Below are 12,650 nucleotides of genomic sequence, written 5' to 3'. Positions count from 1 at the left end.
TAATGCGAACAATCGTAACCAATATGAGCTCCTACATTGTCTACACCACAGGTGTGGGTCCTCCTCTGTTACACAAAGAACTCGAGGTTCAGGTCAGGTTGATCAAAGCCAGCAAAGAAAATAGTGAAAACAGGCATCATCCAATGCATGAACCTGACCCATGAAGCTGATTCGATAGTCTTAGCGAATCAGGTCGCACATTAATTGAAAGTTTCTCTGTTCACTATGGTTGTTGGATCTGCTTCATGGTCAATTTGCAAGCTTCCTCATGACCATTGCCCCTGTGAATAGTATCCTCGCCCGAGCTAGGTGGCAAGATGCTAGTTGCTTGCCCAAGACCTTTTTTCATGAGCACTCCCCACATACCCTGTTATGCAGTGAATCACAGTCAGATACATATAGAGGAACAGATTATTGAAAAATGCAGTGCTAGCTAGCTAGAGAGGGCGAGTCTTGGTGCAACAATAAAGTTGCTCCATTGTAATCTGAAGTGCACTTGAAACATATAAATAGCCTCTTTGCAAATAAGGGTAAGGCTGCATATATTTGATGCTCCCCAAACCTTGTGATAGCAGGAAGTTGGTGCTTTATACAGTCTTTTTTATACATTATGGAGTGGCATGTTCAAATAAATGGTCCTTAAGAGAGAGAGAGAGAGAGTAGAGCACATGGATGCTGATTGGGGGCAACAACTGGTCTACGATGTACTCTAGAATAAATTTGCGTTCTAGATTGCTAAATGTAATTCACAAGCTCAACTTAATAAATAAAATATTATCCAAAAATTGGAACAAGCCTATGAATAGGAGAACAACATTATATCAGGTTCCAGCCTGATTTAGCTTTTCTTCGTCCGGCAAATGAAAATTCAAACTCCAGCTGAACTGCCATGGATGTTGTCCCTCAGATCAAGCCACCCAACAGCTTATTCACTTCTCAAGGAATTTGAACATCCTAAAAGAGATAAAAGTTTACCTGCCTGGTGAACCAATTTGCGTATAAACATCTATCCGTCCAATTATGCAAACACCAGTTATTGCGGAATTAAATTGAATTAGAATTTGAACATCTAGAAGTGTGAAGTTGTTCAACTCACATTTTCAAAGAAATGCTATGGTTTAGAAGTGTTTACTATTGGAAGCTTATCAGTTTCGCATATACCTCACTCGCATGAAACTGGCCACTTAGGATCTTTGAATGAGCTTTTCACGTTGCTTTATATTTTTTTGATCAGCCAATAGGCTCTAGAAACTTGGATTAGCACACCGGATCTTTGAAGCAGAACTCTATCACGAACTATTACTCATGGTGTTGTATATTACTAGAATGTTATACATAAATCCACTGTTTAAAAGCTTTATAGCATAAAGAGAGAAGGGGGGGGAGCTTTTCTCTAAATATTTTTTTGACTCTTGGCTAATGTGCATCAAGATTGGATGGAGACCTATATATAGGAACTCCTCCATAAAACTCACAATAAATGAGTCATCCAATTAACTCAACCTGTTCAGCCAATTCATGGCTTTCAATTGCCAAATCTTGGGCTTTTCAATTACCAAGCGATGTGCCCCTCCACTTGCTCACCTATTGAGCTTCAAAGCATGCAATACACAAGCTGAAATATGAAAAGTCAGACAGCCAAAAAGACATGGATGTGCCCACTTTGGGCGCCCTTATATTGGGCATTAAATCCCAGCGTCTAACAGGAATGATCATCCAAAGCATGCATCTTAGCTTGCCTGCTAGCATGTTGTAATTCTCTGATCATCTCCCACCTTTCAGCGTTTCACTATATGCATGATTTTTCCATAATTGAGCAGAAGATTTTAAACTCAGCAGGAACAAGAAAGTGGATTATTCAAACCAATCAAACTATGGACTTTTAGATTCTGAAAAGGGAGGGCTGGAGTTTAAAATGCTTTTCTTTTTCCTTCCTTAAAAGACTTCAGCAAGCTGAATCCTAATTGCAACAAGCATAACCTGCTATAATATACATGATTCCAACTCCATATCAATTCAGTTTCCATATTGTTGGCTGGACACACCAGCAATTATAAAACAGTAAAGGCAGAATTAAACTCGTTTAAATTAGCACAATAAAGGATCAAGTAGTTGCTGAAAAATCTGGAGTATATTCAGCAAAACAGGGGAAAAAACAGAGGAAGAGAGGCAGCCACACTATTCAGCTGTTTATTTTCTCTATTTTTTTTTCTACAGCACATTCATGCTTCTTCAAGTTTTTTTCATTTCTAAAACACAACTTGCTCTCCAAGTCTTGCAATCTTAGCTACTCATTCTAATTATACTTTGACTCTAGTTTAGTAACTATGGTAAACATTAAATAGAATTTAATTTGACAGCACATTAACCATAACATTCTCCCCTTAATGTGCTGGGCTTGAACTCCTAGTGCTTCTCTTAGCTGCTGGAACTTCTCCTTTGGCAATGCTTTGGTGAAAATATCTGCCAATTGTTCCTCTGACCTGTAGAACTCCAGCTTCACTTTTTCTTCTTCAATGACATCTTCGATGAAATAATGCTTAATTGCAGTATGCCTGGTTCTACTGGGAAAGACATGATTCTTTGCCATTGCTAGGGCTGATTTGTGGTCACAGAATATTTCAATAGCTTCCTCTCGCTTCTCACCAATGTCTTCTAAAATTCTTCTCAGCCAAATTACTTGAGAAGTGGCGAGTGCAGCTGAAACATATTCGGCTTCTGCTGATGATTGAGCAACTGATTGTTGCTTCTTTGAGGACTAAGAAAACACACCTGATCTAAGAGAAAATGCATAACCGGAGGTGCTCTTCATATCATCTACACAATCTCCCCAATCACTATCACAAAAACCAATCAACTTCACTTCAGAACTAGAGTATTGAATTCCATAGCTCATGGTGCCTTGAATGTATCTAAGTACTCTTTTTGCTGCTGCATAGTGGATGTCACTTGGAGAATGCATGAATCTTGAAAGTATACTTGTTACAAACATAATGTCAAGCCTTGTAGGTGTAAGATAAAGCAAGTTTCTAACAAGACTTCTATACAGAGTTGCATCCACCTTTTTCCTTCCATCTTCTTTCATCAGTTTTTCATTGACAACAAGGGGTGTAGCTGTTGGTTTATAGCCAAACATTCTGAACTTCTTCGGAATTTTTTTAGCATACATCTTCTGTGAAATAAATACCCCTTCTTCATCTTGATAAACTTCAATATCCAAAAATGATGCAGCAGCCCCAAATCACTCATTTCATACTTCTTCATCATTTCTTTCTTAAACTTTTCAACCATTTCAGCATTGCTTCTAGTTAGCACCAAATCATCAACATAAAGAGCAAAAATAAGAATATTAGCCGTACCTTGATTTTTGACATACAAAGTAGGCTCACTTTTTCTTTTCTCAAAGCCTTGTTAATTGAAGTAGCTGTCAATTTCATTATACCATGCTCTAGGTACTTGTTTCAGCCCATAGAGTGCTTTCTTCAGCTTGTACACTTTTTCTTCCTGGCCTTCAATAACAAATCCTTGAGGTTGCTCAACATAAACGTTTTCTTTCAACTCCCCATTAAGAAAAGCTGATTTTACATCAAGTTGGTATAACAACCAACTTTTTTGTGTTCCAAAGAAATAAGTGCTCTCATAGTATCAAGACGAGCTACCGACGCAAATGTTTATTGAAGGTTAATACCAGGCTGCTGTGAATAGCCCTTTGCAAACAGCCTTGCTTTGTTTTTCTGAACATAACCATTTGTATTGAATTTTACCTTGTAAACCCACTTCACATTGATAACTTCTTTGTCTTCAGGGCGATCAGCAAGCTCCCATGTATTGTTTTACTCAATCACTTCAATTTCTTCTTCCATAGCTTTCTTCTAATTTTCTTCTTTAACTACCCCTTCAAAATTTTCTAGTTCCACAACACAAAAATTGCATCTTGCATATACATCACTCAAATTTCTCAATTTTACCAGAGTTGAGCTTGGTGATGATAAACTTGAGCTTGGGGCTGATGGTAAGCTTGGTGATGATGGTGGTGAAGATGAACTTGAAGGTTGAGAGTTTCCATCATTACTTTGATCTTCTTGAACTGCACTTTGCTGTGGAATAGTCACCGGAACAAGTTGCTCTTCAACTTTGCCTTGCTCCCAATTCCATTTAGCTTTCTCATCAAATATTACATCCCTGCTAATGACTATGTTGTTGGTCTTCAAACTGTATAGCCTATAGCCTTTTGACATTAAGCTGTAGCCAATAAGGATGCATTTCTCACTAGCCTCATCCAACTTGTATCTTTTCTCTTTTGGAATTTGAGCATAACAGAACAACCAAACACTTTGAAGTGTTTACTAATGGTTTTCTGCCACTCCAAGCTTCAAATGGCGTTTGATCCCACACTGCCTTCGTAGGACACCTGTTTATTAAATAAACTACTGGACACACAGCTTCAGCCTAAAAATTCTTTGGTAAACTAGTTTCATGAATCATAGACTTGGCCATTTCCATTAGTTTAGTTCTTCCTCCCGAATACTCCATTTTGCTGCAGAGTGTAGCCAAGTGTAAGCTATCTTTCCATGCCTTCATCTTCACAGAATTTTTGAAATTCATTCGAAGTGCACTCCTTTCCTCTGTCACTTCGCAGAAATTTTATAGGACGACCACTTTGCTTCTCAACAAGACATTTAAACTTCTTAAAGATGTCAAATACTTCAGATTTTTTTCTCATGACGTAAACCCAAGTAATACGACTATAATCATCGATAAAGAGTATGAAATACCTGTTTTTAAAGTAAGAAGGAGTGTGCATAGGCCCACACACGTTTGTATGCACCAGTTTTAGCACCTTTTTTGCTCTCCATGCCACTCCTTTTAGAAAAGATTGGCGATGATGCTTCCCCATGGCACAACCTTCACAAACTTCACTTTTCTCTTCAATCATAGGCAGTCTTTGCACCATATTTTTCTTGTACAACAGCTTGAGGTTTTGGAAATTCAAGTGGCCAAATCTTCTATGCCACAACCATGATTCATCAAGCATATTAGCTTTCAAAGCAACACCTCTACTATAATTGAAAGTGAGTGGAAAACTTCTGTAAGACTCATTTTAACTTCAGCCACAACCAATTTTTCTCTTTCTTGGTCAAAAATTATGCAACCATTGCCTTCAAAGTGTAGACTATAACCATGCTTCAAAAGCTTTCTAACACTCGGTAGATTTTGGTTTAACTCTGGAATAAATAACACATCACGAATAACCTTTCTATCCTTCTTTGTTTGGACTCCAATGCTGTCTTTTCCCTTCACTTCTACTACTGCACCATTTCCTATCTTCATCTTGGAATTATATGAAACATCCATATTCAGAAAAATTCATTTTTCTGGTGTCATATGATTGTTGCAGGCACTGTCAAGAAACCACACATCATTCTTTTGTTCAGGTAGAATAAATTTCCTTCACTCTTTCCTTCTTCTTTTTCTTCTGTAAACTTTGCTTGCTGCTCATTCTTGAATCGACAATCGTTTTGCAAATGGCCGAACTTCTTGCGATTATAACATTGAGGCTTTCCTTTAAACCAGCAATCCTTCTCAAGATGGCTAGTTTTGTTGCACACATTACATCTTTGTGAAGAACCTTCTCCACCAAATCTTTTATCAAAATTACTTCTGCCTCTATCTCTTCCTCTATAATTTCTGCCTCCTCTTCCTTGTCTACGTCCTCTAAATGAGTCTCCCCTACTTTGATCATGAGCCGTTGATTTTTTTTTAAAAAAAAATTGATCTAATATTCAGCTTAGATTAAAAAAACACTCTCTATTGGCTTCTCGAATTGTCGTTCCAGCCTTTGCTCATGAGATTTTAAAGAACCTAACAGCTCTTGAACACTCAATTTAGAGAGGTCTTTAGTTTCTTCAATAACAGCAACCATGGAGTCAAATTTTTCTGGTAGACTAATTAGTATCTTCTCCACAAGTTTACAATCAGACATTTCTTCATTATAAACTTTTATTTGGTTTACTAACTCCAACAATCTGGTTGAGTAATCTTTCACACTTTCATTTTCTTTCATTCTCATATTTTCAAAATCTCTTCTAAGAGATTGGAGTTTGATGGCTCTTACCTTTTTATCTCCTTGGAACTCTTCTTGCAGTGTCTCCCATGCTTCTTTTGCTGTCTTTGTCTTTGCTCCCATGATTCTTGGGCAAATAGCTTTTGAAACTCTCCTTTCTATTATTCCAAGATCTCTTGCATCTTTACTCTTGTTTTTCTGCAACTCCTTTTTTTGGGCTTCGGTTAGATTTGAGAAAGATTCTGAGATTTCATAACCAGATTCTACTATCACCCACAAATCTATGAAGACAAATAAGGTTTTCATCTTTATACCCCAGAAATCATTGTTCTCATCTGAAAAAATAGGAACATGTACACTGCTCCAATTTACGCTACTTATGCTGGCCATTTTTCTCCTTTAAAATTTTCTTTTTCTTCTTCAAATTTCTGCCTTAAACACTTCTTTCAACCAAGCTCTAATACCAAATATGTTGGTTGGACACACCAGCACTTATAACACAGTAAAGGCAGAATTAAACTCAAACAAACTAGCACAATAAAGGATCAAGTAGTTGCTGAAAAATCTGGGATATATGCAGCAAAATAGGGGAAAAAATAGGGGAAGAGAGGCAACCACTCTATTCAACTATTTCTTTTCTTTATTTTTTTTCCTACAGCACTCTCATGCCTCTTTAAGTTCTTTTCATTTCCAAAATACAACTTGCTCTCCAGGTCTTGCAATCTTAGCCGCTCATTCTAATCATACTTTGACTCTAGTTAACAAAAGTAACTATGGTAAACATTAAATACAATTTAATTTGACAGCACATTAACCATAACACATATTATTAGGGATATACCGCAAACAAATAAGATTCTTTAGCAGAGAAGCAGCCCACAGAATTTTATTAAAATTGCAGTCAATAACTTGACTGTAAGAAAGTGCTACTATTCTATTGGATGAGTTAAAATCTTAAGTACTTAACCTTATTTTTTTCACTTTAACTTATTTTCTGTAGCAGAAAATAAAAGGGATAAAGAAGAAAAATAGGAGAAGGTGGATGTTTCCTAAGTAATAAAAGAAAGAAGAACTCATCTTTTTTCTTTTTTAATTACCTTCCTTACGTAGACTCAAAATAGCTAGTCGGAAGGTCTTATTCGAGTTTCTTGATCTTATACACACTCCCCGTTAAGCCTCGGCGCCCTCGTCAGGCTAATGGTTCAAATCTAATTACAAGCACCACGATCGGCCCACGGTTAGCCCTAATAAATATATGTTATAATATTTTCTAGTTCACATAGATTATGGGCTAGGTCCACTTTTATACGATTTTGAAATAATTCAGGACCTCACCCAAAATGGCTAGTTAGAAGGTATTATTTGAATTTTTTGATCCTATATAAGTACTCAAAATCTACCGAGCAATAATCGATGTAGGACTAAACACACTCCAACATGAGTCTTCACAGATATAAAGTCAATAGGCAAGCATTTTCTTGAAATAAAAAAGAAAAAAACGAATTAAGCTGAACGCAATCACTTCATCACTTCATTTAGAAAATGAAAGGAGGATATAAAGCACAAAGACAACTGCAGCCCACAAAGAATCTTTTTACAGTTCTTGTCAAAATCCTCTTCTCGTGTCCATCCCGACAATAAATAGACTCCCTCACCTTCCTAATAAACCATTCAGCAGGCACGGCGAGTAAACAAAGCATCCTTGAATGTACTTATGAGCCATGCTGCAAACCTCCTCCGATCTGCCACTGTTCAAGTGGTAAGAAATGATCTTCTCACGTTGCACCCGAAGAAAGACAACATCCACATCCGGATGAATTGCCAATATATCAAGATAGTCGAGACGGCGATAAGGAAAAGGTACGTACTCAATGCCATGTTTCTCCAGCAAAGGTTTGATGCTGATGCAATGCTTCAACGTCCATTCATCACGACCTTCATGGTCCTCAAGAATCCATACTTTTATGTCGTCATGATCTTCGAGTGCATAATGCAAGGAACCCCCGGAGTGTCCAATGCGATCCGATCCAAGTTTTCGACAAAACTTTCTAATACAACATGCCGGCATTTCGATTGTCCGCCCAACCTTTCCTTGCTCGAGATCGATTCCCACAATGGCGTGGGTCTCGAGGCTTATCACGTAGAAAATTCCATGGAAGAAAACGCCACGCTGGACTTGGCAGTCGGTAACACCAGGCCAGCGAGACTGGCTCCTGGTCCACTCACCATTCTTGGACGAAAAGATCTCGAACTCGAAACTATCGGTGTTGTAGCGGAGGATATGGTAGCGACGAGAGACGCGAGGATCGAAGGCCAAAGCTAGAGGACGGGATCCTCTCTTCGGCGTCGGGATGGCGGCCCACTCCCTGGTGGCAGGGTTGCAGACGTAGTAGTAGAAGCCATCATCCTCGGGGAAAGGAATCGCGGCGTCCCAGGAGCAGCAGAGAAGCAGGCCATTGCAGCAGTAGATCAGTTTCTGGGATTTGTGGGGGGGCAGGAAACTTAGGGTGGCATCGACGGCATTAGCATCGTGGGATGGTGAGAGGCTGATGTGATGGATTTTGACACCCTGGGTGAGATAGGGGGTGTCGTGGAAGAAGAGGCTGGAGACGGTGGCAGGGAGCTTCTTGGCGTTGGAGGGGTCGGAAGCGAGAGCGAGCCATGATTTGGAGATGCATTTGAATCGGAGGAAGGACTTGGCGGGCAGCATGGACAGGATCTCAATGACAAGATCGTTAGGCAGTCTGGTCGCAGGGCATTGCTTCTTGGGATGATCCATCTTATCTTTTAGTTTAACTCTCTCCCTCTCCCTTTGCCTCTCCTTGGCAAAGAAGAATGCGAGAAACCGGGGCATCGTAGGGAAAGGGAGGGGCCAGGGGTCACTCTTATATTTGGAGCGAAATTAAGGGGGATTTATGGTCCAACTAGGATGCATCCAATTCGCACATTGATTCACGGTACGGATAGCTGTAAAGTGGAAAGGTGTGAATGGATCCTGTCTTGCTTCGGTGCTAAGCATTTGGGCCACAACGTCTGAACTCTTAATGGATTCCCTTCTTAAGTCGCACCTGCACTCCGATAGCATGAAAAAATTTGGGTTGCTAAGAAGAAAATTCTGCTAAGGCTGTACCTAATTCTTCTTGAAACTTTGGGGTCGGTATAGCCTTTGGAAAGCATCCTTACTTACTAAAAGAAAAAGCAAATCAACTACCAAGGTATCAGTTTTGCTTTAATCCGTGATTGAAGGGTGTATAAGGTACTTTCTTTGCATATATCAAAACTAAAGATCGTTTTGTTGTTTAAATCTAGTACATGTACTTAGTAACTATATGTAATGAATGCACTGATGTTATTCTGGCTTTAGTAGACATCTCAGGTTGCTCGGCATAGAAGGCAATTATCTCAGCCTAAAGACTTGAGCTCACCAAAATTGCCTTAGGACATCTTTTGGTATATGGTGTGTCAGAAAGTGTAGCTTTTGATTCTCATCTATCTCTATTATAAGCTCGCAAAAGTTGTCTGACATGGATCTTCCATATATGGAGGCAGGAAAGCTTACCTTTTTTGATTCTCATCTATCTCAAGTTCTCTGCTACGGTGGCCTAACAAAAGAGTCAATTTCATTGCTTGGCAAAAGAAAATGTGCCTCTTTACTGGATATCACATTTGTTAATGAAAAGACTTTCACAAGGACTGCAGCAAAACATTCATAAAATTGAGATGGAGGAGAGATATATAAAAAAAAAAGGATTGTTCATCTACTAGTGGCTTGCACGTTACATGCCATCTGGAGAATTTTCTTTTTTCTTCTTTCCGACATTGATCCCCTGCAGATGCACCCAACTGAATGACACAGCAGATGGGGAAGAGATAACAACACTCACAAGATTTATCACCCTAGGATTCTTGATATATGGGATATGATTGCCACTTGCAGAGTTCCTTTCACAGCTGCTAAATTTTCAGAGAAGCTAACCACCCAGCTGATGGTTAGCAGGTGAAGGGTTGAGGACTTGTAGATTGTGATTTGATTCTAGTTACACTCCCCCTCTACAGGCTGTAGGTTTCCTCATGGTTACTCTTGAGTTTCTCAGAGCCTCCACTTGTATTGAGAAAATGAAAGCAGCAGCTTAAATCACTGCAGGCTATCCAGATAAACCATTGGTTTTTAAAACATGGCAACGCTGCAATGTCCAGTTCAAGGAAGATACAGATTTAGCTCAGCATGAAGAAATTGATTAGGCTCAAGCAGAGATTTGATAGCTATGATTCCAGAAATACAAAAGCAGAATAAAAAGAAATCTACCAGTCAATGTACCACCCGCAACACATCATATGCGTACATATCAAATCTGGCATTTTTGTGAAAGATCGAATCTCACGACTCCCTCTTCCTCAGTTCCATATTTCTAGGCTTCTACATTGCTTAGAAGCTCATAAGTACAGCACAAGAACTTCTCTCAACGGATTGTAACATGAAAATTTCGAGGTTAGATGCATTTCGAAAATAATGGCACACTCCACGGTGAAGCTCCATTCTAGAAGTCAAAGACTAGCTATGCTTATCATTTAAAGGTGGCAGCAAACCAAACTGGTACAACAATATCTGAATTTGAATCAGACCCATCGACTAAGGTTCTTGCATATACGATCAAAAACAAAACTTCCATATAGCAAGAAATGTTTACCCAACAACTCTAATCTTAATAGACGACTTAAAACACTCCAAAGAAAGTTCAAACTGCAAAACTAAGCAGAGACAGAGAGAAGAGACGACATTTTTTTTTGAAGGAAAATGGAGGAAACGAAGTGCTTCCCCCAGTTAGATTAATATAAACAGAGGATACAAAGGTGCAGTGATGTTGAATTACAATACCTCAAAAACAACCAAGGAACAAAAAGCTACAGACCAACCAGGATATTACCTCCTCAACAGGAAACCAAGAAGATTCAGAATTGCTTGGCGTCTGTCTTTTAGCTTTCTTGAGCATAGGCTTTCCCATTGAATAAAACAGTGAAGCGCTTTCTGCAAGGTTGCATTGATGGAAGTTCTTTTATGAAGAAAGACTAGAATTTCTTTCCAACCAAATGTGCCGACAAATGGCCATACCAAGCTGATCCCAACCCTTTTTAATGTTGCCTTTGATTCTTCTTCTCCTCCATGCTGCCCATAAATCTCTAATGTCCTTTGGCTAACCATAGAAGACTTAATAATAGGAGAAAGAGCTCGAGCAGTTCGAGCCAAGTATGGTTAAGCAAGCATCAGATTTTGCATGTCTTTTCTTAGAACCCGCGATAAGGTTTGGCCATGGTGATCTTCAGGTGCAAGCATCTCACCTGTTTTTGTATGCAACAAAGGTGGAAGTGGATTAATAGTCATGGCAAATATGATGATAGCATTACAAGAAACAGTGAGCAAAATACTTCAAAACTAGCAACTGCTCGCATGTTCCAAAGCAATAATACATGAAATAGTCAGGGATATGTGTCCCGGTTTATGGAGGAGTTCTTGGCAGATAGTAGACTAGAACATGCGACTACCATACGCAAATTAGACAGTCAAAGAACTATAATGGCCACAAATACATAAAACATGGAAGACAAAAAAATTTACTGATAACGAATGAGTTTCAGCAAGATTCCTCCTGCAAAAACGTGGTCGATTCAAACAATTTAATACATACTGGTGACAAACATGGTAAAGCAAGCATCAAAAGACTCATTGTAGTGAGAACAAAAAAGCAAAAGAAACGGAGGTGTTCTAGACTGAACAGTCAGATACAGGGAAAATGTTGTAGTGTATTTAACTCCCTATTCTGATGCTGCAAGAACACCAGCCTTTTCCAAATATTTTCTTCTTCCTTTTTTTTGCCCCATTAAAAGAACAATCTAAACAATAGTACATCATAATAATAATGTACTGAAGCAATGCATGACTTAACATTTTTCACTACTCTGCATATTACAGAAAATTTTGGTTATCCATTTATGATGGGCGTAAGAATACTTACACCTTTAAAATGGGAAGGGTTGAGATTGTTCTTTTACCATGTAAAGAGGAAAAAGCTCCCAAATCTTTACAAGAGAAGGGTAGTAATTTTCTCACTATGTCAAAATTTGTAAAAGAAAGTGAAGAAAATGGGGTTGTCTATTTGTTGGTTGCAAAAGAAAAGGAGAAGATCATAGGTGTTCCTAGTAAGCTAGAACCACTCTTGAAAGAATTTGGTGATGTTATGCCCAATGAGTTACCTAATGGGCTTCCTCCTCTATGGGACATTCAATATCAAATTGACTTGGTTCTCGGGTCAACTCTTCCTAACAAAGCCTATTACTGAATGAGTCCTAAAGAACATGAAGAGTTGAACTGTCAAGTTATGGATTTGTTGAAGAAAGGACATATTAGAGAAAGTGTGAGTCCTTGTGCGATTCCGGCCTTGCCAACTCTAAAGAAGAACGGGTCCTGGAGGATGTGTATTGATAGTCGCGCTATTAGTCGCATTACTATCAAATACTGATTTTCTATTCCTCAAATTGATGATATGTTTGATATGCTTGCGGGTGCTAAAGTGTTTTCAAAGATTGATCT

At 38.8% G+C, this 12,650-nt stretch overlaps 1 protein-coding gene across 1 annotated transcript; it reads right to left on the bottom strand.

The window, feature by feature from the left end:
• Nucleotides 1-7,413: 7,413 nt before the first annotated feature.
• LOC103700194 (F-box protein At5g07610-like) lies at nt 7,414-8,939 on the bottom strand. Its single transcript, XM_088702792.2, has 2 exons — nt 7,933-8,939; nt 7,414-7,812 (listed from the first exon to the last, which is right to left on the bottom strand). Exons 1-2 carry the CDS (start codon nt 8,916-8,918, stop codon nt 7,716-7,718), a joined length of 1,083 nt encoding a protein of 360 aa, XP_088558918.2. The 5' UTR covers nt 8,919-8,939; the 3' UTR covers nt 7,414-7,715.
• Between the last annotated feature and the right edge of the window lie 3,711 nt (nt 8,940-12,650).

This window comes from Phoenix dactylifera, chromosome 8, assembly GCF_051530095.1.
Source record: "Phoenix dactylifera cultivar Ajwa chromosome 8, Ajwa_hap1_PhDact_Kaust_v1.1, whole genome shotgun sequence".
NCBI classification, from domain to species: Eukaryota; Viridiplantae; Streptophyta; class Magnoliopsida; order Arecales; family Arecaceae; genus Phoenix; species Phoenix dactylifera.
Note: the sequence above shows the minus strand (reverse complement) of the source record. Positions and strands in the feature narration are given on the sequence as shown.

What these genes read in the sequence shown, in the direction of transcription:
- LOC103700194 (XM_088702792.2), bottom strand. Translation starts at nt 8,918, where the DNA reads ATGCCCCGGTTTCTCGCATTCTTCTTTGCCAAGGAGAGGCAAAGGGAG. An exon ending in CTGGAGAAACATGGCATTGA is followed by an intron (nt 7,813 to 7,932) that starts GTACGTACCTTT and finishes CCACTTGAACAG; the next exon opens with TGGCAGATCGGAGGAGGTTT.